The 27,397-nt window shown below is 42.3% G+C and overlaps 1 protein-coding gene across 2 annotated transcripts in view; it reads right to left on the bottom strand.

Annotated features, from left to right (window-relative positions):
- Window positions 1–1,933: 1,933 nt before the first annotated feature.
- The window catches only part of TMEM260 (transmembrane protein 260), a 45,255-nt gene continuing 19,791 nt past the window's right edge, over window positions 1,934–27,397 (bottom strand). Inside the window, exons 4-16 of one of the 2 annotated variants that reach the window (XM_063290487.1) lie at window positions 20,063–20,240; window positions 18,862–18,975; window positions 16,069–16,248; window positions 13,826–13,866; window positions 12,936–13,019; window positions 11,799–11,916; window positions 11,144–11,316; window positions 9,632–9,803; window positions 7,105–7,253; window positions 5,019–5,195; window positions 4,651–4,704; window positions 4,160–4,250; window positions 1,934–2,442 (exon numbers count right to left, since the gene is read on the bottom strand). In XM_063290487.1, the coding sequence (XP_063146557.1) occupies window positions 2,164–2,442; window positions 4,160–4,250; window positions 4,651–4,704; window positions 5,019–5,195; window positions 7,105–7,253; window positions 9,632–9,803; window positions 11,144–11,316; window positions 11,799–11,916; window positions 12,936–13,019; window positions 13,826–13,866; window positions 16,069–16,248; window positions 18,862–18,975; window positions 20,063–20,240 (1,810 nt within the window). In that variant the 3' untranslated portion in view covers window positions 1,934–2,163. The remainder of the gene's footprint in view (window positions 2,443–4,159; window positions 4,251–4,650; window positions 4,705–5,018; window positions 5,196–7,104; window positions 7,254–9,631; window positions 9,804–11,143; window positions 11,317–11,798; window positions 11,917–12,935; window positions 13,020–13,825; window positions 13,867–16,068; window positions 16,249–18,861; window positions 18,976–20,062; window positions 20,241–27,397) is intronic. The other variant, XM_063290488.1, reaches the window with a different exon arrangement.

Raw genomic sequence — 27,397 nt, 5'->3', positions numbered from 1 at the left:
TGCTTAATAGCTCTCATAGTCAGGGAATTCCTCCCTACTTCAAGTTTGGATCTCTCACAATGTGTAAAGCTTCTACCCATCGGTTCTTGTCCTTCCCTTGGATACTATGGAATCAATCTACACCCTCTTCCCTGTGACAGCCCTTTAAGTATTGTGAGACTGCTATCATGTTTTCTCTTAGCCTTCTGTTAAGTTAAACATACCCACTTTCAACTGATCTTCATAGCATTTAGCTTCCAAGTTTATTATCATCTTTGTTGTTCTCCTCTGTACTTTTTCCAGTTCTTCGGCATCCTTTTTTGTATTATGGGAATCTGGTGGGTTTCCTTTCCTCCTGTGGCAGAGCTACAAGATAGTAACTGGAAGCACACACTTCCATTTTCAAGGAAACCCAGTTGCTCATTATGTCAAGCTCAGATTCACCCCATCTCAATTCCACCATACTACAACAGACAGGTACTTTCCAAGGAAGATCTCAGCAATCAGAGAAGTTCATATAGAAAATATCAGTCCTTAAAGTTATCCGGTCCCAAAATGAACAGGACTGTAATGCTCAAAATCAGTACTTTGAGTAGGAAAGACTGGGTGATACTACAGCTCTTCTCAGAAGTGTAAGATGTGATCCAATTTCTCACTACAGTTTCTGAACCAGTCTGAAAGACAGCCCCCTTATAACTTGTTTCAAATACATGAAACTACTCTGTGAAAAATCAGCCTATTTGTCTATCCAGCCTAGCAACGGCTCTCCGAAGTCTGGCAGTACAGATATATTTCCTATCAGCTGCACCTCTGATTCTTTTTGAAGGAATGTGGGTGACTGAACCTGTAACCTTCCATGTTCATAATATATACCCAATTTATAAAATATGGTCCATCCTTTTTGTATTTTTTTTGTATTTTTTCCAATAATCTGTTTCTGAAGTGACTAGAGTACAGGTAGTCCTCATTTAGCAACCACAATTGGGACTGACAACTTGGTCGTTAAGCGAAGTGATCACTAAGTGAAACCATGACTGTGCTTATGATCTTACTTCAGCCTTCCTTTGCTTTACAGATCTGCAAAGGTGGTGAGGATTGGTTGCAAAGTTACTTTTCATCACCACTGTAATTGAGAACAGTCACTAAACAAGGCAGTCACTAAACAAGGACTACCTGTAGTACTAACTTTGGTCAGACCATGTCCATCACCTCTAGAACGTCATCCATCCATCTTGCCCTTGGTTGGCCCCTCTTCCTTTTGCCCTCCACTCTCCCCAGCATCAGCACCTTCTCCAGGGTGTCCTGTCTTCTCATGATGTGGCCAAAGTACTTCAGTTTTGCCTTTATCAAATGCCAATTCCACCAGGTCAGTTTTTGCTATTAGGATTTTGAGTCTGATGTTATCACTAAATGTTAGTACATAAACATATACAAATGGATAAATCAAACAGAACATATGAATATCCTGCTGAGTCAGACCAGAGGCATCTTTAGTCCAACATTCTACTCTCAACAGTACTCAACTGGATGCTTCTGAGATGCTCCGAAGCTTGGTCTGAGAGCAAAAGCAATCATGACTGTTAGCCTTTGATCAAACTCTCTGCCACCATAAATCTGCCTTATGTCCTTTTAGCCTAGTTGGTAGCCATGTCCACAGCAGTGCTAGCCAACCATGACTGATCTCAAAAAACCAAGCAGGGTCAGTCTTGTTTAGTATGTGAATGGGAGACCACCAAGGAAATGCCAAAGCTGTAGGCTAGATTGGGAAGTTGAAAAAAACGCATCAGAAGAAGACAGCTTCCATATTGTTGCCAAGAAAACGACATACTGTAGATGTATCCTATAATCAGAACTGAGTTCAGCTCAGGGGAGACTTGATGGTAAGTTGGTAGCGATAAACCAGGGAAGCAAACTACCAGTGCACTGTGTTAAGAACTTTCAGTCTGAATCTCCCAACATTCAGCTTCATTTAATGACCCCACATTGTAACATTAAAAAGGAGAAAAATCCCAATTCATTTTCCCCAACCTGTGTTGATGCTTCTCTATGTCACCAAACCCTCATCTTGATTTAGTCTTTTTCTCCTAATCTAAAAAATACTGCATTTAAGCTTGCTTCATTTCCATCTGTGGAATCCTTCTCTTACTCTTCATTTCCTTTCCAACAGATTTTTCCCTGAGCTGATCACGTCTCACGCTGGTTGCCTCTTTCTCCCCTCTTCATTTTTCTCAGTTCCCGAAGTTCTTTCTTCATATGCTTTATGGCTTGCAAAATATTGCTCTGCTGGGGATCATCTGCAGCTTTCTCCAGGTACAGGTGGAAGTGTTTGATGGTTTCTAAGAGTAGAACTTCTGGATCTTCCCTTGCTGGGTGAAGGTGCAGCATCCTCTCGCAGGCAATAGCGTAATTTTTGTGCCAGTTCACTGGATGAGTTTCATATGTGTTTACGATTTCCTTGTACAGCTGTAAATCACAGGAGACAATTCAGGACTGAAGAAAAATCCCAGATACATCATCTTCCTGTATTACAAATATTTGCTCACTTTTTAAAGCAGCCAATCATGGCATAAACAGCATCTATAAAAATAAAGTCTTTGCAATTGAAGAAAAACAGGACACCATTTATGAGCATATGTTTTAAACCATGAAATGCAACTGTCTGCATTTCTATTCAGAAATAAGCCCCACTAAGTACTCCCCAATCAGTGCATAGGATTTTAGCTAAGAGCTTTCATATGTGCAGCTGATTGATTGGGCAAGCTGCTCTGATGTCATAAAACTGAAAAGAGGAATAAAGATGTACGATTCTCAAGGGGAAACTAAAGAATAATAATCCCAGGGATAAATCTGAAAGGTAAACTGGAAGAGAGAAGTAAGAGAGAGCAGCTAGAGACCAAAAGGGTGGGGAATAAGCAAAAATGAGCTGAAGAGATATGTTTTATTTCTAGTGGAACCACTTTGCGTATGAAAACAGCAAAGAAAAGACCTGGGAGTATTTCCCTAAACTGTATCAACTTTATTCTTAGGCCCCCATTATTCAAATGTGGGAGAGTGGAAAGAAAAATGCATGTGCACTTGACGTGCTACTGCTACATAAGCAAGCAACACCCTTCCTTCATCACATGCGCACAGTTAGAAGACCTGCAAGCAGCAAGACAGGAGCAAAGCTCTCAAGGGGGAGACACGGAAAGCTTGCTGTAATATTATTTATTAGCCAATCATCCACAAAAGAGGCACTCTGGCTATGGAAAACAGTCTGTCTTTGCTCGCTGGAAATGTCTTACTGCTTCTGCTCAGTTCTACAAGTCGTAGATGAGGACTCAGTCCTACTCTTGTAGAGGAACATCAAGCGCTGCTCTGCAGGCACTACCCTAAGTGGCCTTTCAAAGTTGCCATCCCACTAATATGCTAAGCTTCTTGGGTAAGCTTAGCTGTGACACCTGGCTTGCCACCACAAGGCAGTGAAAAGGTCCCACAGTATTGGGGCAAAGGAAGGAGAATGTCCCCAGCTATCTAGAGGTAGCACTCAGGAGGAATGAGGTACAAACAGTTATCAGACCCCACCATAGGGCAGATGGGGACAGGGAGGAAAAGATACCTAGTGGCCAGACAGATAGAAATAGATCTTCTGGTTGTGCCTATATTATTTTACATAAGTTGTTCTGATGATTGGAACCAGCGGCAAGGTCAGCACTGATCAACCATATGAACACAGAGATAGTTCACACTACCAGGACCCCAGCCACATCCCTTAGTGCCCAAAAGGCATTTTAAACAAAGTTTACTTTTGTAAAAAAAAAGAATTAAACAGGAAGCCGGTCTGCTGCACAGCATCAGCCCCTAGCAACTTCATTCATTCATTCATTCATTCATTCATTCATTTTTTATAGCCACCCATCTCAAACCAATGACTTACAGGGATGCTTGAGGGTGTGACGATTGGCCCACTCAGGTGGTAGGAAGCATCCCAGGAGTCTAGTAAATGGGTGTCTTAAGACTGGCCAAACCTAGCCCAACAACCATTTTGTGAATCGCCAATTTTCCTACTGCAGCCATTTTCTGAGTGTACACATTACACAGTGTAAAGTTACAAATGATCCCTGCCCCAAAATGGTTGCTTATCCCTGTGCAAACATATGGACAGGTTGAGCTTTTCTATCCCAAACTGAAAAGTGCTCACCTTATAAGCAAATGTATAAAGCTTTGCTTTCCCATCCAAAGATGTGGGAACAGTTTCTGCAAGGTCAAAAAGAAAGAAGGCTGTTTTCATCCTAGGAGGGGGAAAAAAAAAACAGAAGTGTGTTGTGTATTCTTTAAACACCAACTAGCACCCATGAAGGAGGAGGCGGGGTTCACTTCCCCACGGAATGAGCCAGTCCCAGTTCACTATATTGAGCTGGTGTTTACTGGGGATGACATTAGAAGCTGTTCTCCAGGATATCTGGAGGGCAACAGCTGCCTTAAATTATTAACTGCAAGGTGACATTTGGTTCCATTCCACTGCTGGATACCAGATTTTGCGTCCTACATTCTCCCCATGCTTCCAGTGTTTTACCTGCTCAGTGCTACAATGTGCAATGTAACTAATTTGTATGTTGATTACTGGTATGATTTTCCTCCTTTTCAGACCTTTTCAGATACAGTATGTATCGGAAGGGGACAGGCTCTCACCTGGCTTGCCACATCTCTTCATTTGCTACTGACTCCCAGGAAGACGAATCAAACCTTAAAAAGGAACAGGTAAGTTGATGTGCACGACCAGGCAAAGGTCCCACAGAAGACAGAGCATGAAACAGGAGCACAGGAGAACTATATTTTTATAAACATTCCAGATACAGTTGGAGAAATGGGAATGAGTACACCTTATCCACACCCTCTCTGGATCCATACTCAAGGTACTTTTGATTTATCTTGGGTATGGATACAACTACATCTTCACCAATGACAAATAGAAAGAATGGTAGGAGGTTTCACAGTTGCATTCTTCAAACTCCATTCCTGCAACTTTTTTTAAGCTGCAATCAACTATGTATCATTACCTTCCATATTCCTCGATCCAGTTATAGAGATTTCGGGTACGGTCAATCCACTCTTCAGGATCAAAGGGGGCTTTTGAAGATACAAGCTTATCACAAGAGCCCCAGGGCCAAAGGGAATAGTCTTTTTTCCAAGTAGGGTCACCTTCATGGAGTCCGATACAAACAAAGGTGTCTTTGCTATTGCAAAGAAACAAATTAATAACAAAAACAGGTAAGTGGACCTGTGCAATGGTGCTTGCCTGTAGTAGCAGTAAGAGCAACCAACCTGAAGAATGCTAGGAGCAGTGGTTGGTTGGTTTATTTAATGTTGAATAGGCTCAGTTGTGTAACTGATTAGAGATACTTGCCTAATCTTGTGAACAGTACAGCTGCTAGATGCAGGATGAGGAGAGTTTACTTCAAGACTTCATAGAAATACAGTGCTGGAAGAGGCCACTTAGGCTACTTAGCCCAATCCTTTGCTCCAGGCAACAACCCAGTAATCCTCTGCTTGAACATAACCAGTGATGGGAATACCGTCTCTCTCTGAGTAGCTGCTCTTGCTACTGGGAAGCTTTTTTCCTAACATTCAACTAGAATTTTCCTTCTATAACTTAAATCCATTATTCTATGTCTGCAATGATGGAAAACTGTTCTTAGCCTTTTTCTGTGTGCTATCCTTCCACACTCTCATATCAACCATCTCTCTTTCCAAGTCCCCTTACATACTTGTTAATCTATGTATTTTGTTTAATAATGAGCAGCAAAGTGACTGGATTTTGTGGACTCTTCTTTTACCTTCAAGAAACTACAGGGGAATTACTTCATTAAGTGTGCCTGCAAAGGTGACAGAGTTTTGACTGCATGGGTACAAGAGGTGGCTATGAGGAAAAAATGGGAAGGGTAGTGTGGCTTCATGCCAAACAAAGCATTTATCTTCAGCAGATCACTGAGAAATGTTAGAATGTGAGAAAAATGGTTTAATGTACATTGACTGATTTGGAAAAAGTGTATGATAAAATTGCACAGGCTTGGATTACGGAATCTTATGCACAAATGTGGAGTTGAAGGTTGACTGCAGAGTGTGATTAACAGCACTATACAATGGGTATAAAGCATCTGTGAGGAAAATGAAATTCTTAGCTAATGGTTCAGCATTTTTTAATGCATTTATGGGTAACAGTAAAAAGAATGTTTGTAATGACACTAGAGGTATGTTGGTTGACTGACAACCTAAATGATTTGCACAGAACATTAGGATGTATGATGCAACAAGGAATATGAATCTGAAAATTAACATATCAAGATTTGTCAAGGAAAATGGAATGAACTATTGCAAATTATACATACATAGCAATAAACAAGCAAGTAGATGAATTTGTATACCTTAGTAGAATGGATGGATAATGTTTAAGCACTTAAATGCAAACATTGGTACAAAAGGTGGTAGCATGTATTCTATTGTGCAAATGGCGACCTATGAGAGATTGCTTCTCAGTGTTATATGGAAGTGAGAGTTGGGTATGTCAGGAGAAAAAAAGAAGTAAACTGAATACAGCAGGGAAGGGATGCTTAAGAAGTATGCATGCTGAAAAAAACAAACGATGTGTTCAAGTATGAATGGCTGATGAATGAACGTGGGCTGACTATAAAGGTAAGTAATCAATTTGGAAAAAAATACATCTGGATGGTTTGATGATATAGAGAATAAATGAGGACTGACCTGCAAAAGCAATATACGAAGGATGAGTGAATGGGGCAAGAGGAAGAGGAAGATGGAGGAAGCTGTGGAGTTGATGAAATTCTCAGAAAGAGAGAGGTGAATTTGAAAGAGCAAAAGGCCTGGGATGAAGCAGCAGGTGAGCAGAGTGGAAGCAAGGATGGTTGGCAAAGACAGAGAGGCACGGAGAATGGCATCGGTGTGACATTACCTTTCCTCTTCTTTTATCTCAAGTCTTTGATGTCCTTGACTTCGTATCTCTCACTCCTTTTTATGCATACTGTGTAACACTGTTTAACTTGACAGGGAACCCTATGGCAGGTATGTATGCAGGTATGTATGTATGCACGTGTGTGCGTATGTTAATAGGTGAAAAGGAATGCTTACTGTCTATTTACTTTGAGGAAGTGATGAAGATTGAACATGATTGTTCCATCAGTTAACAGCCCTTCTACAGGATTCCAACGGTCCCCAGGAAAGGTGACACCAGGTAAATGTTTAGCCAGCTTTGGCAAATACCAGTGGTAAGTCATCATCTGGCACACAGAAGAAATTTTATTTATTCACAACATTTACATACCACTCTGGCTACCGTTCATCACCCAGCACACTTGTACACACGTGCGCACACGCTGTCTCTCTCTCTCTCTACACACACACACACACACACACGCATGCACACACATACAGAATGAATTCTTTAAACTAGCGTATCTGTGAGCAAGAAAGAATAACATCTCATAATTACCCTGGCCCAATGCTTCTCTTTTGCTATTTCCAGCCTCCTTTGGAGAAGAGGTAAACTGCACTGAAGCCAGGGCGATCCTGGGTTTTAGAGCATGAGAACAACCCCATGAGTGGCATGAATTATCTTTAATGGTTTTTAGAGGAGAGGGTTGTGAACTTTAATTGCTTTGCACTATTTTAATGCAATCTTCCATTTATTCTACTATTCTGGAATTGCAAGAAAAATAAGAAAACTCCTCTCTGCTGCTCATCACACCTGCCTAGCTTTAGGTTTCCACTCGAGCCTGAAAAATGTTGTGGCTGCTTTAATGAGTTGCATTAGGTCAACAAGGGACTATGGGAACCTTAGTCTGAATAATCTGGAGGGTAGCAGTTGCTTGCCCCTGACTTCCTGAAGACAGGCCAATGTATAGGGAACTGAAATTCATGTAAATATATTCTTTTCCCCCATGTTTCTCTCCTTGTTTCTGTTGTCTACCTAAGCCAGTATTTCTCAAACTTGGCAACTTTAAGCTGTGTGGACTTCAACTCCCAGAATGACAGCGGTTGAACTTGGCTTCTGTTATTTGCCAGTTTTCCTGTATTTGTCCGTTTCAGCAGCTTCCCTCCTCCCTAGGAAGCAAGAGACCAGCCCAGCAGCCAGTTTGGGTTACTCGGTTCTATAGGATCTGATTAACTGCATAATCATGGCAGGAGCTGCCTCTCTCCTCTCCGCAGTTAATTCTGCCTTGGAGTGTTCCCATGGGATTCCTAACCTCACATTATCCTAAACTTGGGAGAAGACCAAATGGGATGAGGAAGAACAGCAAACCAGCCTAGAGAAGGCAGGCGCTGTTCTGAAGTCAGATCCTCCCCATTTCTGCCGCAGTGCCCTGACTGGGGCGTGTTCAGCCCATGAGCCGAAAGGGAAGGGCAGCAAAGCCAACGCCAAAGAACACATTTGAAACGATGGACATCAGATTTTGTGTGCTGGAGCTGTAAGAAATTTGAGGGCTCCCTGACACACATGGTATGGTCATGTGACCATTGAGTGTCTTTTTGGGATTGTGTCCTAATGTATATTAGTAGATCTATGGGAAAATGTTAAACGTTAAAAATGTTAACGTAATGTTGAATGATATACCAAAGCTTTGGCATTTATTTATTTATTTATCTATCTTCTATCCCACCTTTATTATTTTTACAAATAACTCAAGGCGGCGAACATACCTAATACTCCTCCCTCCTCCTATTTTCCCCCCAACAACAACCCTGTGAGGTGAGTTGGGCTGAGAGAGAGTGACTGGCCCAAGGTCACCCAGCCAGCTTTCGTGCCTAAGGCGGGACTAGAACTCTCATACCACGCCTGATTGGCTCTTGGGCTGAGAGAGAGGGACTGGGCCAAGGTCACCCAACCAGCTTTCATGCCTAAGGCGGGACTAGAACTCTCAGCCTCCTGGTTTCTAGCCCGGTGCCTTAACCACTAGACCAAACTGGCTCTCAAATTTGACTATTTATTAGGAATTGTGATTGCATTGAGCGGGGTGGGGGGGGAGCAAAAAGAATTATATGAAGTAATTGCAAAAGTGATATAATTCCAGATGTCAAGGAATGGTTGTCGGAAATGTGTGATCTATCTGTTTTGGAAAAGGCAATATTTTCTACCAAGAAAATGCAGTGATATGTTATTATGGCAGAGATTTTGTGATATCTTAGAATAATATCCTGTACTGTTTATATTATAGTAGTGAATTCATTGGTAAACTAGTGACTATGGATAAGTATAAAACATAAGACAGTTTTTTTTCTTTTCCTTCCAAGTTTGTATTTTTTTTACATTTTTTTGTAAGGTTAAAGATTGTTTTGTTACAAAAAAAAATAAAGATATTAAACAATTTTTAAAAAGCAAAGTCAATGCAAAAACAAGCAAAAAACAATCCTCTTGTAACAAGTAGCACATTCATAAATCAGGACAACATAATTCATCAATGACCCAGAAGAGATGCAATATCGGTAGGACAGAAATTGGAAATGGAGACAGCATTATCCCATCCTGACTTCCATTCGGTTTTGAAGAAAGGCCCTAAGATACACTGAGTTATCTAGTGTCTCCATGGCAGAAGCAACATTCAAAGTGGGGACTTCTGATTGGCAGCTATTCTACGATACCAAGTTATTTTCTACTTACCTCTTGGTCAACTAAGGTTATATCAGGTCTTACACCCTCACAATAATGCAAGTAGCGAAGAGAATTCCCAGGCAGGTCCCCTCTTAGCAAGATGATGGCATCTGGAGGCATGGAGGACAAAAGATTCATGGCAAACTGGTCAACAGTACTGTTGTGGCTTTGGTCACAGACACTGGTTCAAAAGGGAAAATGAAAACAAAGAGATTGGTCAACCTGTCAAGCAAACATTTTGTTTTCAGTCCATCCCCAGGTAGCTAGATCAACCCAGTCTTTGAAAGGAAGGATGCTATGCACAAGGGAAGAACTTGAAGATACTTTGACAGTAACAGTGGGCCATCAGACACCACAGATGTGCTGTACTGGATGAAGTGTTAAACCTGAAGCACTGTGTAACCAGATTTCAATCCCCCTCTCAAGTGGAAAACAAAGCACCAGATTCTTGCATCATCACCTTATTTCAAAATTAAACTCATAAACCAAAAAGTTGTTCTTAAAAAGATAAAAATGGCGATGGTGATCACCCAAGACCTTGTTTGGAAGTGGGTCCAACTGCCTAGGAACAGAAATGACCAAGGTAACCTGGAGGACCAATGGAATGGCACAGAAATTTCTCCCACTTGCTTGCTGGTGAATGGGTTTTGTTTTGTTTTTTTGCCTATAGCAGCCGTTTTGGGATTAGGAATCCTCCCTAGGGTAGCCTTTTTACCCATGTCCACAACTTCAAACACGCCAAGAGCCTAGCAGCAGAACATCACCAGGAAAGCAAGACTGACATGGAGTTTCATGAATCAGGGCTCATGTTAGGATAGGACGGGTTAAGGTGCAGACCCTCAGAATAAGAATATGTAAACCTCCTGCTCTCATTTATGAGTCAATTCATTAAGGAAGGCTCTCTGTGAGATGCTTGAACCTCTTTTTCCTTGAGTGCAAAACAGAAGGGCTAACTGCTTTTTTCCCAGATAAGCAACATCCATTTGCTCTTGGTTCTGAAATACTTCTGTGTCTTTCCCAGCCCCAGTGAGTTATCTTATACTGCTTATCCTTACCACAGACAGAGAAAAGGACTACAAGTAGGAGAGTGCAAGAATCAAATCCCCAGCCAGAAACTTTTTGGGTGAATCTGTGCCTACCTTAACCCACTGGAGATAAAAGGAGAAGGAGAAGCACAGATATTGCCCTGAGTGACTGGAGGGAGTGAGGAAGAAGAATACATGGATTTTGATGCTCCGTCCATCAAACTGTCAATCCTGGGGGCGGTTAGCACCCTCAAGTGGCTCCCGTGTACTTATGAATTTAAATTAGAACTGTTAATATTGCCATCCTGGATTCTATTTTATTTTTATTTTTATATTTAAGATATCTTGTTTTATTGTATTTTAATATCTTTTTAGCTTTACTGTAAACTGCCCAGAGTCCCTCTTTTGAGGGAGATGGGTGGTGATGAAATTTGACTGATAAATAAATAAATAAAAATAAACCAACTTCATTGACCACGGCCTCCCTGTTAATTACCTGTAATTGGAGTAGATCTGAGCAGTAACAAAAAGAGCTGCCACCAGCCATTCCAGATGGCGAACCATTCTGCTGTTCCCAACAAATATCTCACCAAGACAAAAGAGCAGAGAGAAACCGAAGCCAGCTAGAACAACAAGCACTGCATTGCTTTGCATCCAGAACCGCTCGACCTGTTGAAGAAGATATTGTGTTTTCACCCTGTTCTGGAGGAATGATTGTTCGTTGCACTTTTCCCAAAATTTGCACTGGCCTGTGGAAGCAGCTTTTGCGAATATGGTGCTTCTAGGGGATTACTGGCTTTTGAAGATGATGTAGCCCAGTCATACAGCACAGGTGCTTTTCCTGCTGGTTCCAGCTTCCTCCAGTTAAGAGGATCAGATAGCAGGGGCCTTCTCTGCCAGAGACCTCAGTGAGGTGTTGTAAGCCAGGAGAGACCATTTGAGGCCAAACAGGCAAATAACCTGGCCTGGCATAAAAGCGCCTTTTATACGTCTGCTTCCAGCTTTTAAACACCAATGTTTGGGGGACATCTATAATAATAATGAATATGAATCTGCAAAAAGACAGCAAGTTTCTAAAATGCATGGTAGCTCCCTCCAGAATCCATTTTGTTTTTAAATTAAAATTATCCCTTTTAATGAAGCAAACTCACCACCCCCTTAAACAGGGGCTTTGAAATATCCAGATTTGCCCTCCAAGCGAAGAAAAAAGAGTATGTCAAGAACATTGAAGTAAACAGCCAAATCAAGTGTGACTTCTCTGTCTTTGGCCTAAAATGGGGGAGAGAAAAGAATGTAATTTGAAAACTTTATGAAGACGGTCTACACATGCAACAAGAAATTATATAGATACGTACAACACAAATTAAAGGGAGAGGTGAATACCAGTGACAGTAACTGGAGCAAATCATGAAAAATAAAATCATACACAGCTGTTCTCTGACTTAGTGCCTTCCAGATGTGTTGTACTACACTTCTGTTACCCCCAGCCATAGCAGCTACAATCCAACACATCTAGAGGACACCAGCTGGGAATGATTGATTTAAAGCCTGGGGCGGGAAAGTGAATAGCCATTCTTGGGGATGGCTCGCACCCTAGAGTCCCTCCCACCAGCCTGGATTTTACATTTCTCTTGGATTTTATTTATTTATTGTGTTTTATTATAATTGTTTTATGTGATTTTAATGTTTATGTTTTATGTGGGATTTTATGGTAAACCGCCCAGAGTCCCTCTTCTGGGGGAGATGGGCGGTGGCTAAATATGAGTAATAAATAAATAAATAAATAAAGTAAATAAATGGACAAGATTTTTTAAAAGTTAAAATTCCTTTAAAATAATTTTAAAATCTTTGAATACAATAAATATACTGTATTTACCAAAAAGGAAGTTGACCCTGAATTTAAGATGATCCTCATACCCCAAACTAAGAGCAGATAAATCTATGTCTGTCTGTCTGTCTGTCTGCCTATCCATCATCCATGCATGCATGGGCAAGCTCTTTCCCACCTTATCATTCTAGGGATACCAATCCAGATGAAACCAATCCTGAAGATTTTCTCTTCTCCAATAAATGTATGTGACACACTTATGTGCACACAGTGTACACAGTGTACACAGACACACATATACACACCCGCCAAAAGCTATACTCCAAAAAAAAGCAGGGCCAGACACATACATGTCAGGGAGAAAGCTCAGTTCAGGGCAGCCACTACAAGCCATTTACTTCTTGGTCTCCAAATAAATCTCCACTTTGGAAATACTTAAGCTTGACATAAACCCCAGTACCTCACTGCGCAGCATACACATGCCACAATTGCAAAGGCTTGGACAACAAGGGAAAGCTCCATCTTCATGTGGGTCACCTGAAAACTGCAAGGAAGGCAGAGAATGATAGCATTGGACAGCTAAAGACAGCAAAAGTTCATGGGAGGATGAAGGGGTCCACACACTATAAAAGCATATCTTGCGCAAGAGCTAAAAGCAGATGTCAGAGCATCTGGCAGATGGATGCTTTCACAACACAAAGAGTAAAAACATTAGATCAGACAGGGATTAGGTGCCTGGAAAGGAAGTGCTAAGTCCCCATTTTAAGATGATCATTCCAGTCCAACAGCACACCCAAACAGGGCCAGGGTCATACTTGCTCTCTCCCCCTTTATTTCAACATTTGCTTTAATCTGGCATTCATGAGCAGCTGGGTCCAACAGCTATCACATCCGAATTGCTCACAATGTCACAGGATAATAGTTTATTTCCATCCATGTCACTTTCACAAGTTCACCCCTAAATTCATTCCATCTTGTTATTGATCCATCTTTTTTTTTAATCCACGCATACATCTGCATTTATTTATTACACTCCATTTTGGGATTATTTTAATGGAAAGTGGGGTACAATGGTATTTATAAATATATAAATTATTATTTCTAAATGTGTTTTTTTTCTTTCTGCTGAGATCTTGAAACATTTGGGATGTCAAAAGGGAATACAGGATGAAGATCACAGGACAGTACTTTCCCCAAAGCCTTTTAAATCTTCCCTTGCCTAAAGGACAAATTAAAGCTGCAATCTTGCACCCACTTACTGGGAATAAGCCCCACTGAACTCAACAGAAAATGTTTGTGTCAGATACACTTATAATTACACTATAAACCAAACAATTTGCATTCACTTACAGCAACACATCAGTCATGCTAGATCCACTTTCCAATTTTGCCTGCACAGAAAAGAAGAAAATCAGGATTATTTATACATTGTAAGTCTGTAGCTATATAGCCCATTTTGGTTAATGCAGCTGGCTTCCAGGACTTTTATTCTGGAATATCCATGAGTTTCATCAGGAACAAGCAATTCCAAGCTAGGCCAAAGTGACTTTGGTCACTATATGGCCTGCAAGCAGTCTTTGCCATACTAACTTAAAGAAGAATGCATTATACAGACCATATTCAAGGGTTTTGCAGCAAAATATTGCAGATAAAGACTCCAGCCATTCCATTCCGGCCTCCTCCCTCTGTATTTCCCCCTATACCTTCAGAGAGTCAATCCTGAACATGCTCAGTTTTTTTTAATTTAAAGCTTTATTAAATTTTTTCAACAAATACATAAAAACTACAAGAAATGAAAGACTGAATACTACAAGAAAAAAAAAAGAACTAAAAAGTATGAAAATATAAAAAGAACTACTACATGCTACATACATACTGACTTCTAACTTTCTACAACAAAGATATAGGTAACTCAATATCAATCTCTTTCTCTAAGTTAAGCTGGAATAAACATTACTTCTATAAAGCATTTCCATTCTCAATACATTTCCTCTAAAACAAACTATTTTTCCTTCGAGATGAATGTATTAAAAAAAGATTTTTATAACATATTTTCCCCCCAATAGACAGATATTCAAATATTATCCTCTTCATTACAATTTTACTCCTAACCAAAGCAATTATAAACATTATATCTCCACCATTACATATTTAAACAATAACCTTGTTAATAACCTTTTACCCAAAATAAATTCATTGTCTCAAAACCAAAAACATCTTCCTAAATCTTTAAAGATTGTCCTAGTAAACACAATAAAACAGTTAACCCACTTCAAAATAAACTAAGGAATTTACATATCTCACTATTACACGCAGGGCTTTCTCCTTGCAAACCTTGACCTGACTTGTAAAGTCCAACTCGTCTTCAAAGACCTTCCATCCCTTGAGGCTTAAATCTTGTCTTCAGTCTCAGTATTCCAAGAGTGCAGCCATTTAATGGTTGCTTCATTATTCAGGTTTCATTAATGTCAGTCAAGTACATATTCACATATGGCTAATGAAAACTGACGAGCTCCCATGCAACCTCAACCAGTAAGACAAGCAAGGGGACAGGAAAATGGACGGAATCATTTCCTGCTTATAAGCACCAACCCAGTTCCAACAGAAATTATCTGAAATGCTTTCTGGCTCCAACAGAAGAGAATACATGTAGTTCAGGTTGAACTGTGGAGTCCTTGGTGCTCTCTGAGCTTGGTTGTTTGGTTGCAGACATTTCATTACCTGACTAGGTAACAGCATCAGTGCTACTGATGAAAACCACACCCCCACTGGCAGGGCAAGCTACTGTATATAAACAAGGAGCAAACCCCACACCCACTCACACTGATGATGTTACCTAGTCAGGTAATGAAACGTCTGCAACCAAATAACCAAGCTCAGAGAGCACCAAGGTGCTCTCCATAGCTTTCTGGCTGTCGTGCAAATAAAACCTGCCAACTGCACATGGCCAAAGGCTGTCATTCTTAATCACTGAAAAGTCTTAAGTCAGAAAACTGAGGATCCACTGAACATTCATGCCCAGATAGACCCAAAGCTAGCTTGACTGGTGCAGTCAGACTGGCCTTAACACACATATAGGGATTTGCATATAAGGAGCCAGTTTAACTTAATAAACCACTGGAGTATATTGGAGGTTCAGGCCCATCCTCTGCCACAAAGCGCACTGGGTGACTAGTCGCTCTGTCTTGGCTCAGTCCACCTAAGAGGGTTGGCAATGGGATAAACAGTGGAGTCCTAGTGTTCCACCTTGACTTGCAGATCTATACAGTCTTCACATACAGCGCATGAGAAACCTGTGCCAGCGGAGAGCTCAAGCCTGCCACTGTGTTGTGCTAACCTTCATGTTAAAGAAAAATGCCATGACTTGAACAGCTGGAGGGGACTTAAATTATTTCTCCAGCTAGCAAGTGATTATAGCTATCCTAAGGAACAGGTGCGAGGACTATTAAGTCGCAAGTGACAAATACAAAATGGCAATAATACTTAATTCCCTTCTGCCTTTCCCAGCCGGACCTGTGAGTTTAAAAGATGCAACATCACATGGGTTTAGCGTTTAAGAGAAACTTTGTTCTTAAAATGAGAACTCAGTTTACCAGATTGAATGTTCCATACTCCTCCCGGAGAAGATGGGTCATAAATCCTTTAAAGGTTGTCTGGTCTCCCCAGGTCCAGCGAGCTTTATTGAGGTAGGAAGAGATAGGCAAGTAGAGATATGGCAGACAACCAGCCAAGAAGCAGAAACTTAACTTCAGCATATTGCTCAGGGTCAGTTCCTACACCAAAAAACATTTTACAACACTCCATGAGTCATCTGCTTGCATTGCATGGCTGCAACTTCAAGAGGGAGAGTGGACAGGCAAGAGGGAAATCTCTAATAGCTGAGATTCAGTTGGCCCCGACCCTGCTAATCTCCAGGAAAGCTTTAAAAACATGGCTTTTCCCCCAGGCATTGGGCCAGGACAATAGATGATCCCACCTTCTGGGAGGTGGACTTAAGACTGGTTTATGGATTTTGCTTTTTTGATAATGTTGTTATTTTTTAATTTGCCATATTGTTTTGAAATATATAAATCTTCTAAATTAGGCAGCAAACAAATAAGTGATATACTGACACACAGAGTGATTTCTTAATTTGCATGTGGAGTCTCAAAATATGATGTTAAAAAGGGCATGTTCTCTGTGGATTACTTTTGGGAGATGACATCACTCTTGTCCTTTCTGCACAGCAGGTTGCAATTTCAAACTGAAACAAATAGTATCTGAGGCTCCCAAGGATCACATCACTGGCACCTTTGGCCCCTTAAATTAAGCCATGACAGGACCAGATATCAGAAGTGCTGCAAGGGGGAGATAAACCACTTTGCAATGATTAAAAACTGGATGGTTTTTCATCCACGCTCCCAAACAATAATTAAATTAAAGTCTAATGTCTTAAAAGTCTAGTGCTTAGCATGCACTTCATTGATGGCACAGACCATCATTTACACCTACTATTAGAGTTCTGGAGAGAATCAGCACATGCTGATGTGGAAGATTTTGAGAGGAGCTGATTGATTTTTAACCATAATCAGTAGATCTTTCTGCACAGCAAGGACTGATCTTTTAAAGACTATTACCAATTGGAACATCCATGTTCAGAGGCACTGAAACTTGTCTAGCAGCAATTGTAGTTGGGGAACAAAATCTGCAAGGTGGCAGGCATGGTTTTGAGATAGATGCTCCACCCCTTTTGTATGTGCGGTGATGTCATATGCACATACAAAAGGGGCAGGGCTACAGTTGCAACACTACACTTGCCATCTTGCTGATTTTGGCACCCTCACCCCATGGAAGCCCATGGGCCTACTCTTACAGGTATGAAAGAGAGACAACTGGCTTCATCTTCTGAGAACTATGGATTACATGGGCACATAATCTGAGTTAGCCAATTAAAATTATTAAATATTATGGACCCAGAGTAGAATTTTATAGCGACATTACAGTCACAGTCTCACACCCCCTTTCCAGAGAGGTTCATATACTTTATTTATCTATCTATCAAATTTTATCACCACCTATCTCCCTCCGAAGAAGGGACTCCAGATTGAGTTCTTGGAAGTGGTGTAAAAGAGTAAAGCCACCTTTTTTCCTATTAAAATCAGTGGCAAGTCACCATGACCACGACTGGTTTCGTGTAATAGCAGAGGAACCAACCATAAGATACTCTTATGAGGAAGAGGTCTAACCACCAAAGGTAATTTACAAGAAACATTACCTTTGGAGTACATCTCCATTCAGAAGTGCTCTTAAAAAGGGAATCCAGTGATCCCTGTTTCAAAACAGGATGTGAATCTCATACAAAAAGACCAGCTTTGGAATCTCAACATATACACCAAGAGGATGAAGAAGTTAAGTTATCTTGATAAGCTTTTTAGGAAACAAAAAGGCTTTTAAAGGCAGCCTTGGCTTCCAGTTCTGCTTTTGCAGACTCATTGATAATATTCTTCATTTCAGCTCCTTATTTGTAAAATAGGGGCTGGTCCTCTCAAACTGAGGCCAAGCGCAAAGATGCTTCCAAAGTCCTATTGTGGTGGCTAAGAATTGTAACAACAGACTGGGAGGGAAGAAGGGTGCACAGAAGCGGTCCACTATATTTAAAGTAGAATCAGGTGTAAAAAAGATGTTACAGAAGGGTTGCCTTCTCAATGACACCATTTTCTTTGTTCTCCATCTCAACAGCAAACAAAAATCAAAGATGGTGTTCTGGACTGGAAGCAAGGTGGAAGCCTATCTGCTTTTTGCTCAAAAGTATCCTGAGCATTAAAAGGCACTAATTTTTAAGGAAGCCCACAGCCCTCTCCCAGCTGTACAGGAGCCCCACAGTTCTATGAGCTGTTCAAGTTTCTACGCTGAGGTGCAAACTCTGCTCCTTCTACAAGCCAGCATGGGTCCTATTTTACACAAGATGAGGAAAGGCGAATGGCTGTTCAGTCCAAGTCTAGTTTAAAAACACAGAACCATAAGAAGCTGGAAAAGCAGCAGAGACTCCAACAGCCATAGACCGTAGGATTCCGGGCAGGGGCCTAGAAATTGACTAGCCACAGATTAAGCAAGCACATGGGTCACGTGGTCTCAATATTTTCACTGTGGTGAAATGTATCGTATATTGTTCAAAACATAACAATTCTAGCATTAACAGCACAATACCCGGAGTTAGGTATTTTTCTCATCTCTACGTATGAAACAGATGGATGCAGATTTATGCAATTCTGTATCCTCCTCTGTTCATTATTATTGCTACTTCTGTTGTTGTTTGTTGCCTATTTGGAACTGCCCATTCTTCGTCGAGCTGGCCAGACTGCAGGAAGGAAACGTCCGAGCCTGTTTCTAGACTTGCAAATACTCACAGACTCCCTGAACAAGCGAGAGGAAACCCACAAAGCAACGCAAAGCACGTAGATCCCAACAGTATGTTGGTTGCACATGCTTAGTCCACAGGAGAAGGCGCCCACTTTACAGATCTGCAAAAAGGAGGGAAAACAGAAATTCTAACAATGGATTTACATTGGTTTTTCAGGTTGTTCTTGTTCTTACAGTAACTCTGGGGCAGTTTGTTCACAGCAGCATCTGCAGTGGGGTTCAAAGTGGCCAGCCTGACAAAAGCAGCATCAGATTGACATGCACATCCAAAAGGGGTAGAGCTTGCAGCACAGCAGCACAATGCTGTGTTTGTCACTTTGACAAAATGCAGCCAGAGCTGTGGAGGATGCCCACATCTGTTCACATGACTCTCTATTTAGAATCTTGGAAGCTGAAAGATGACCTTGGCTGGTTCCATAAAAGGTATGCAGGTTAATACTTGTTTGGGAGTCCACCAGGAAATCCAAGGGGTTGCACAATAGTAGACAACGGGAAGTTACCTTGGGTGGCCAGAGATCCCACAGAATATTTGGGAAGGGGAGTGAGGGCCTCAGTGGGTGGGTTGATGATTGCAGTGGGTGGGATTTTGTTGCTTTCTTGGATTGGAAGGGAGGAGTAACTAGTGGGAAACTGTGCCACAAATTTGGGACAATCATGACGGAAGGGCTCCGAGGCTGCAAAAACAGCTTGTGCTGGAGCCATGTACTGTCATGAGTTGCCTACCTTGTCCTAGGTGAACCTTCTCCCCCCACCCCCAGACTGGGCTCCCTTCTACATATCAGAAAACAATGCGAGAGAGAAAAAAAGGCTATTTTAAGAAAGACTTCAGGAAGCTACAACTCTAGCAAAGAGAGAGTTCCTGATTACACCCAGGCCCAGCTTGAAAAACCAGTTTGGCTCACACCAGTGGCAGGACAACACACACTTGCCCTTCCTACAGAGGTGCCCACACATCTCCACTGAAGAGCATCAGCAAAGGGCGAAGATCTTGAACAGCTGCTCCCAGTGAAAGCCACAACCTGTCCAATTCCCAGCCAGTATCTGGCAAGTTACAACCCCAATATATTCAGAGACTCCAAGCATGGGGAACAATTGGCTTAAGCCACCCTATGTAGTTTCGTCCTGCATCCCAGAGGCTGAAGGGGAAGGGGAACCGTTCCTGAAACCTTTTGATCCTGAGTGGGCTACCTTTGATCTCTCTTTCACAGTTGTTGCCTCCTCGAATTGCACAGAAAGCGCCATCAGCAGCCCCACAAACAGATTGTTTAAGCTGAAAACCTCTGCTGTGATAGACCACTGCCACGTTAGACGGGAAAACGAAAACATCCCCACAGCAAAGACTCCTGCTGCCTGCGAGCCAGAAAGCCTGCAAACATAGATAACAAGAAAATGCATCTTTTCCTCCATTATTACTAGTCCCCACTCGTCAGAATTAAACACAAACAAACAGATGCCACCTTCATGGTGCTTCTCCTGCTATCACCCCAGAACCCATACTATAGCCTCATGAAAAAATACCTTTCTTTTGGCAGGATCCCACCAAAGCTTAAGCTGTTGGCACATCATGATTTTTAACATTTGAATTTAAAAGGCAAATCAGGTTGTTATTACAGAAGAACAGCATCCCTAGATGCTGATAAATCAAAACTACAGAAACTCCACACAGACCAGAACTACAAAATACTATGAGGCAAGGCTCACCATAAGGCAATTCTGTGCACGTGCCTTTATGAACTTCTATCTAGATCAGTGTTTCTCAACCTCAGCAACTTTAAGAGGTGTGGACCTCAACTCCCAGAATTCCCCACACAGCATGCTGAGGGATTCTGGGAGTTGAAGTCCACACCCCTCTAGACACTGGTCTAGAGGGTCTTAGCAAGTTCAGAGCCAGTCAACTCTGCTCTTTCTGGAAGCTGAACAAGGTTGGTCCTGCTTTTGTCCTTGAAGTGGGGAACTGCCTGGGACCACCAGAGCTGCTGATTGGCCTGGAAAATTGGAAGAAAAATACCCAGGATGTAGGCAAAGGCAAACCACATCCATGTTGCCAAGAAAACACAGATGTGACCATGTGGTACTAAAAACCAAGCCCTATGAAGAGAGACTGGAGTGGCTGGGGATGCTTAGCCCTGATAAAAGATGTTTGGGAAGAAATCTAATACATTCCTCAAAATGCCTGAAAGAGTATCACAAGGAAGAGGTCAGGACCTCTTCTCTCTTATTTCAGAGTGCTCAAAATGGAATAATGGATTTAAGTTACAGAGAGTGGGATCAATTACCTAAAGCAGTGTTTCTCAACCTCAGCAACTTTAAGATGTGTGGACTTCAATTCCCAGAATTCCCCAGCCAGCAAAGCAAAGCATCCGTCTCATCCCCATGACATCGACCCGTCCCACCTGATCATGCAGAGAGGGCGAATTATGGACGCCGTCTGTAAGAGAATTCCATCTGGCGGGGTCCAGGAAGCGGGCCTTCTCTGCAGTGGCTCCTGCCCTCTGGAACATCCTTCCCCCAGAGATAAGACAGATTCCATCTCTTGTGGCCTTTCAAAAAAAACTAAAGACCTGGTTCTGCCACCTTGCCTGGGCTGGGGAGGGAAGTAATCACTCCTGGAGATAGCTGGTGCCCTAAAATGGCCCTCTAGATATACATGAGCAGTTTTATCTACTGAATTATTGTCACCTGGATTTTATACTATATTTATGTCTTAAATATCAAATACAATATAAAAATATAATATATCTATGTTTATGATATTTAATGCTTTTATTGTTTTTGTAAACCACCCAGAGTCTCTCCTTTGGGAGGAGATGGGTGGTGGCAGGCAGGCAGGCAGGCAGGCAGGAAGGTCAATCAGGTTGGCCACTGTTCATGGTAGGATCTGGATTAGATGGGCTGTTGGTCTGATCCAGCAAGACCCTTCTCTTGTTGAGAGTTTGGTATAAGTCAAATTTCCTCCAATAAACAATCCTAGAGTCTTGGAGCAACAATCATGAAACTGCTTATTTCCATAGATATTCTCACATTTTTTCTTATAAGGGTTTCTGGATGGCCCATTTAGGAAATCTCGAAAGGAAGCTTAATAGAGCAGAAGCCTCATCAGTCTCAAGCTATTAAAAGTATTTAAAATGTATTTATTCTGAATCCAAATAGCTCAGGGCAAACTTTCCTTAGAGAAACAGTGATCTTCTATTTCACAAGTAGAGAACAAATGGGGAGAACTAGAAGTCTTAATGCAGGAAGATGAATATGATTTAGTGGGGAATGCTGAAATGTAGGGGGAGGACATGCGTAAGTGGAATGCAATGATTGAAGAGTACAATTTATTCAAAAGGAATAGGCCACAAAGAGAGAAGGGTGACATCACACTTGAAGGTGGTGCATGCATGCTTTGAGATCTAGAAATCTGAGCATGAATGACTAATAAGGAATATTTGGGAAGAACACAATGGAAGGGAAACAACGAAGAAATTACTGTGAGGTTGTGTTATAGACCCCTGAAACAGGCAGAACATCTGGATAATGTTCTTCCGGACCTTAATTTTCAGAGAGGGGACTTAGTAATAATGGAAGACTTAATTACTTGGACATGTAATGGACAACCCTCATGGCCAAGACCGCAAAGCTCCAGAAATTCCTCAATAGTCTTACTGTTTCGTTTTCCAAAAGACTGAAGAAGAGACAAGAGGATCAGTTCTCCTAGATCTGATCCCAACCAACAGAGAAGAGCTGGTTGAATACATGCCCACTAGATTTTAGGAGAGCCAATTTCAACAAGCTCAGAGAAGTACTAGTTGGGATCCTCCAGACAAAAATTCTCAGTTTAAATGGAGGGCAGGAGGGTTGGCAACCTCTCAAACATAAGATACTGGAAGTACAACTGCACCTCATTCCAATGGAAAAAGAACGGGGGGCAGCTTAGAAAATCATTGTGACTCCTTAGGGAACTTTGAACCATGCTAAGAGTTAAAAAGGACAGGAAAATCAGTGTAATCACTAAGGAGGTACACTAGCAAGGAGCATATGGCTGCAGAAAAAAAGCTAGGAAGACTAAAATGCCAAAGGATCTATGTTGCAAGAGAAGCTAAAAACAATAAAAAGGGCTCTTTTGGCTGTATCAGTAGAAAAACGTCAAAGGAAGAGGTGGATCTACTGCTAGGGGAGAATGGTAGTGGGTAAAGGTAGGAAGGCAGACCTTCTCTACTCCTACGTTACTTCAGTCTTCTTCCCAAAATAGAAATGTGTTCAAATAAACCTAAGCAGAAAAACTGACAAAAGGAGAAAGTAGCAACCCAAGACAATTAGAGAGATAGTTGAAGAGCTCTTGACTATCATGAACAAAGTTAAGTCTTCAGGAGCAGACCAATTACATCTGAGAACCCTGAAGGAGCTTGCAGAAGTTACCTTGGAGTCCCTTTTTGTGCTTTTGAGAAATCAGAGAGGAAAGCTGTACAACCAGGGGGTTGGAAAAGGGCAAATTTCTATCTTCAAAAAGGAAGAAAAAGAAGACCTGGGTAACTATGGACTCATCAGCATGATGCCAATTGTTTGTTGTTTATTTGTTCAGTCGCTTCCGACTCCTCGTGACTTCATGGACCAGCCCACGCCAGAGCTTCCTGTCGGCCGTCAACACCCCCAGCTCCCCCAGGGACGAGTCCGTCACCTCTAGAATATCATCCATCCACTTTTCCCTTAGTCGGCCCCTCTTCCTTTTGCCCTCCACTCTCCCTAGCATCAGCATCTTCTCCAGGGTGTCCTGTCTTCTCATTATGTGGCCGAAGTATTTCAGTTTGGCCTTTAATATCATTCCCTCAAGTGAGCAGTCTGGCTTTATTTCCTGGAGGATGGACTGGTTGGATCTTCTTGCAGTCCAAGGCACTCTCAGAATTTTCCTCCAACACCACAGTTCAAAAGCATCGACCTTCCTTCTCTCAGCCTTCCTTATGGTCCAGCTCTCGCAGCCATATGTTACTACAGGGAACACCATTGCTTTAACTCTGCGGACCTCTATTGTCAGTGTGATGTCTCTGCTCTTAACTATTTTATCGAGATTGGTCATTGCTCTTCTCCCAAGGATTAAGCGTCTTCTGATTTCCTGACTGCAGTCAGCATCTGCAGTAATCTTCGCACCTAGGAATACAAAGTCTTTCACTGCTTCTACATTTTCTCCCTCTATTTGCCAGTTATCAATCAAGCTGGTTGCCATAATCTTGGTTTTTTTGAGGTTTAGCTGCAAGCCAGCTTTTGCACTTTCTTCTTTCACCTTCATGATGCCAATACTAGGCAAAATTCTGGGACAAATTATTAACCAGTCAGTTCATGAGCATTTAGAAAAGAATGCAATGACTGGCAGAATCCAGCATGGGTTTATGAAGAATAAATTATGCTAAACCAACCTGATTGCCTTTTGGGGGAGAAGGGGGAGGATTTACAGCAACCATTTAAATTATCAGAGAAATACAGTGGACAATATACCTTGATTTCAGCAAAGTGCTCAAAAAAGTCTCCCATGAGAAGAAGATGGCAAAATGTGGGCAGGACTTTGTTACCATTAGATGGATACTGAGCTGGCTGAGAATCATATGCAACAAGTGTATGTCAATGGCTCCACATCAAGCTGGAAGGAAGTGTCAAATAATGTAACACATGACTCCATTCTTGGTCCTATGCTATTGGCAAGGCAGAAAGCAAAAATTCTCAGTCCAGAAAAAATCATTATGTAATCACAGAAAGGATGTTCCAAATATTCAGGGTTGGAAAAAAAGTGACTAAAAGTTGGCTGACTTGAAAAAATGAGACAGAAAGGCATAGCATTTAAACCCTGGAGCAGACATATACACAAATACAGCTTCAGTCCTATGTTCTATAGTAGATAGATCTTCTGCACATATATGACTTTTTTCTTGCCCTCAACAAAACAACTTGTCTAGAAGTGTCTATTATCTAGTTCCTGAATGTGGGGTTAAGTATCTAGAGAGGAGAGATTTATAGCCACTCTTGGTCTGAAATCTGACAAAGGCAGATTCTCCCATATCCACCCCTACAACTCCCTACCACTCCAAAGGACCCAGAATGCCCTGCTGACATTTGGCCATTTTGCAGCTGAATTCCAGTTGTAGGATTTGGGGCTGGGGGAGGAGGAGGAGTACGGTTAAGGGTGGAGATGGGAATGATTTGCCACCTGGAGGTTCCTGCTCCCATTCTCACTCACAAAACCTCCAAAAAAGAGTTGAAAAGTTGGCTCTATCCCTTCTGGGGCTGTCACCCAGAGTTTTCTCAAAGATTAGGAGGCTAAGGTATGGCCCTTGAGTCCCCAGAGGCTGCCTAACCCTGATACAGGATAACAGTTTCGACAACAACATGTTAAATATGTTTTAAGAGTAACTTCCATTTACTCTACTCCTCCAAGGACTTGACAGGTGGGAACTTGTACTGTATATGATAGCTTGGAAATCTTCTTTGGTTAGATATATTAGACCTGTTCCTTAGACTGCAAGAAATCTGTGTGTCTTCAGGGTCCTGAATTATCAGCACAGCCCTACCAGCATGAGACAATGATGAGGAATCATCATGGAGAAAGGTGCAATCTATATTTAACCATATGTAAGTGACAAACAGATTTAGCACCAAAAATATTTTGCCAATAATGCTAGTCCGCTGAATGTTTAGCTTAGTTTTAATTTCATGAAAAGAAAAACTACCCATGGGTGGTTAGTTAAAAGGCAGACAGACCTCAAATCTCTAAAATATTATACATATTTATATTTCTCTGACATTATATAGCCATTTGTTGCAGTTCCTTAGCATCTAGTAGTCCTGCTGAGACCTTGGTCGCCGCCTGGAATAGGAGGGTGACTGAGGCTCTAGACAGGATTGCGCCCATGCGATCTCTCCCGTGGACCCATGGACCTCGTTGGGCCCTGTGGCATATAGAGGAACTGAGAGGAATGAAACAGATCAAGAGATGTCTAGAGCGTCGCTGACAGAAGACAACAAATCCAACCAAATACGGGTAAGAGCTGCTATTAAAGCCTACTTTGTGGTGATTTGTGCAGTGAAGAGGCAATACTTCTCTGCAGGAATTGCATCTGCAGATAATCACCAGGCGGCTCTTTTTAAGGTGACCTGTCTCCTTCTGGGTAAGGAGGATTTGGGGGTGTACCTGCAGGGGCGTGCTGAGGAATTTGCAGATTTTCTGACAGATAAAATCACTCAGATTCGTTCCCAGTTGGATGCCAGCATGGATAATGGTCCGATGAAGATGCCTGGGGTAGGTTCTTGCCCAGTTATCTGGGAACACTTTGACCCTGTTGCTCCTGAGGAAGTGGGCAGGATCCCAGGGACTGTGAGCTCGGCCACCTGTGTGTTGGATCCACGTCCCTCCTGGCTAGTAAAAGCCTCCCGGGAGGAGATGCATGGGTGGGTACTGGCGGTGACTAATGCATCTCTGGAGGAGGGGGCTGTGCCCCAGCCTTTTAAAGAGGCTATGATTCGCCCCCTCCTTAAGAAGCCATTGCAGGATCCCACCCTGATGGACAGTTTTCGTCCTGTCTCCAACCTCACCTTTTTAGGTAAGGTTGTTGAGAAGGTGGTTGCACTGCAGCTCCAGAGGATCCTGGATGAAACGGATTATCTGGACCCCTTTCAGTCAGGATTCAGGCCTGGATATGGAACAGAAACGGCATTGGTTGCGCTTTTCGATAATCTCTGGTGGGAGCGGGATGGAGGGTATACAACCATCCTGGCTCTACTTCATCTCTTGGCAGCTTTCGATACCATCAACCATCTGGTGTCCTTCTGGAGCGGCTTCAGGGGTTGGGGGTGGGGGGCACTATGTTGTCCTGGTTTATCTCCTTCCTCTGGGGCCGTTTCCAGTCGGTGTTGATCAGGGGTGAGAAGTTCCACCCTTGGCCCCTGCTTTGTGGGGTGCCACAAGTGTCGGTGCTCTCTCTCCTCTCCTGTTTAACATCTACATGAAGCCACTGGGTGAGATCATCCAACACCATGGGGTGAGATATCATCAGTATGCTGACGTTACTCAGCTATACATCTCTGCCCATGGTGAGTTAAGCGATGCCGTGACCGCCCTCTCCCGGTGCCTGGAGGCTGTTGATGTCTGGATGGGGAGCAACAGGTTGAAGTTGAACCCTGGCAAGATGGAACAGCTGTGGGTTCGGGGCTCTTTGTTTTCCAGAGAATTACCATCTTTGGTCTTGGATGGGGTTGCACTGCCCAGACAGGCCCTGTGCGTAACCTGGGGGTTCTCCCGGTCTCATGACTCCTGCTCAAAGAGCAGGTGGCAGTTGTTGCCAGGAGAGCCTTTGCACAACTGCATGTTGTGTGCCAGCTACACCCATTCCTGGGCCAACAGGACCTTCTCACAGCCTCCCATGCCCTAGTCACCTCCCGTTAGGACTATTGTAATGCACTCTACATGGGGCTGCCCTTGAAAAGTATCCGGAAGCTTCAGTTCGTTCAAAATGCAGCCACCCACATGGTTTTGTGCAAGCCTAGACTTGCCCATGT

The sequence above is a fragment of the Candoia aspera genome, chromosome 1 (genome assembly GCF_035149785.1).
Source record: "Candoia aspera isolate rCanAsp1 chromosome 1, rCanAsp1.hap2, whole genome shotgun sequence".
Lineage (NCBI taxonomy): Eukaryota > Metazoa > Chordata > Lepidosauria > Squamata > Boidae > Candoia > Candoia aspera.
The sequence above is the reverse complement of the archived record's forward strand: the minus strand, read 5'-3'. Positions and strand labels throughout refer to the sequence as shown.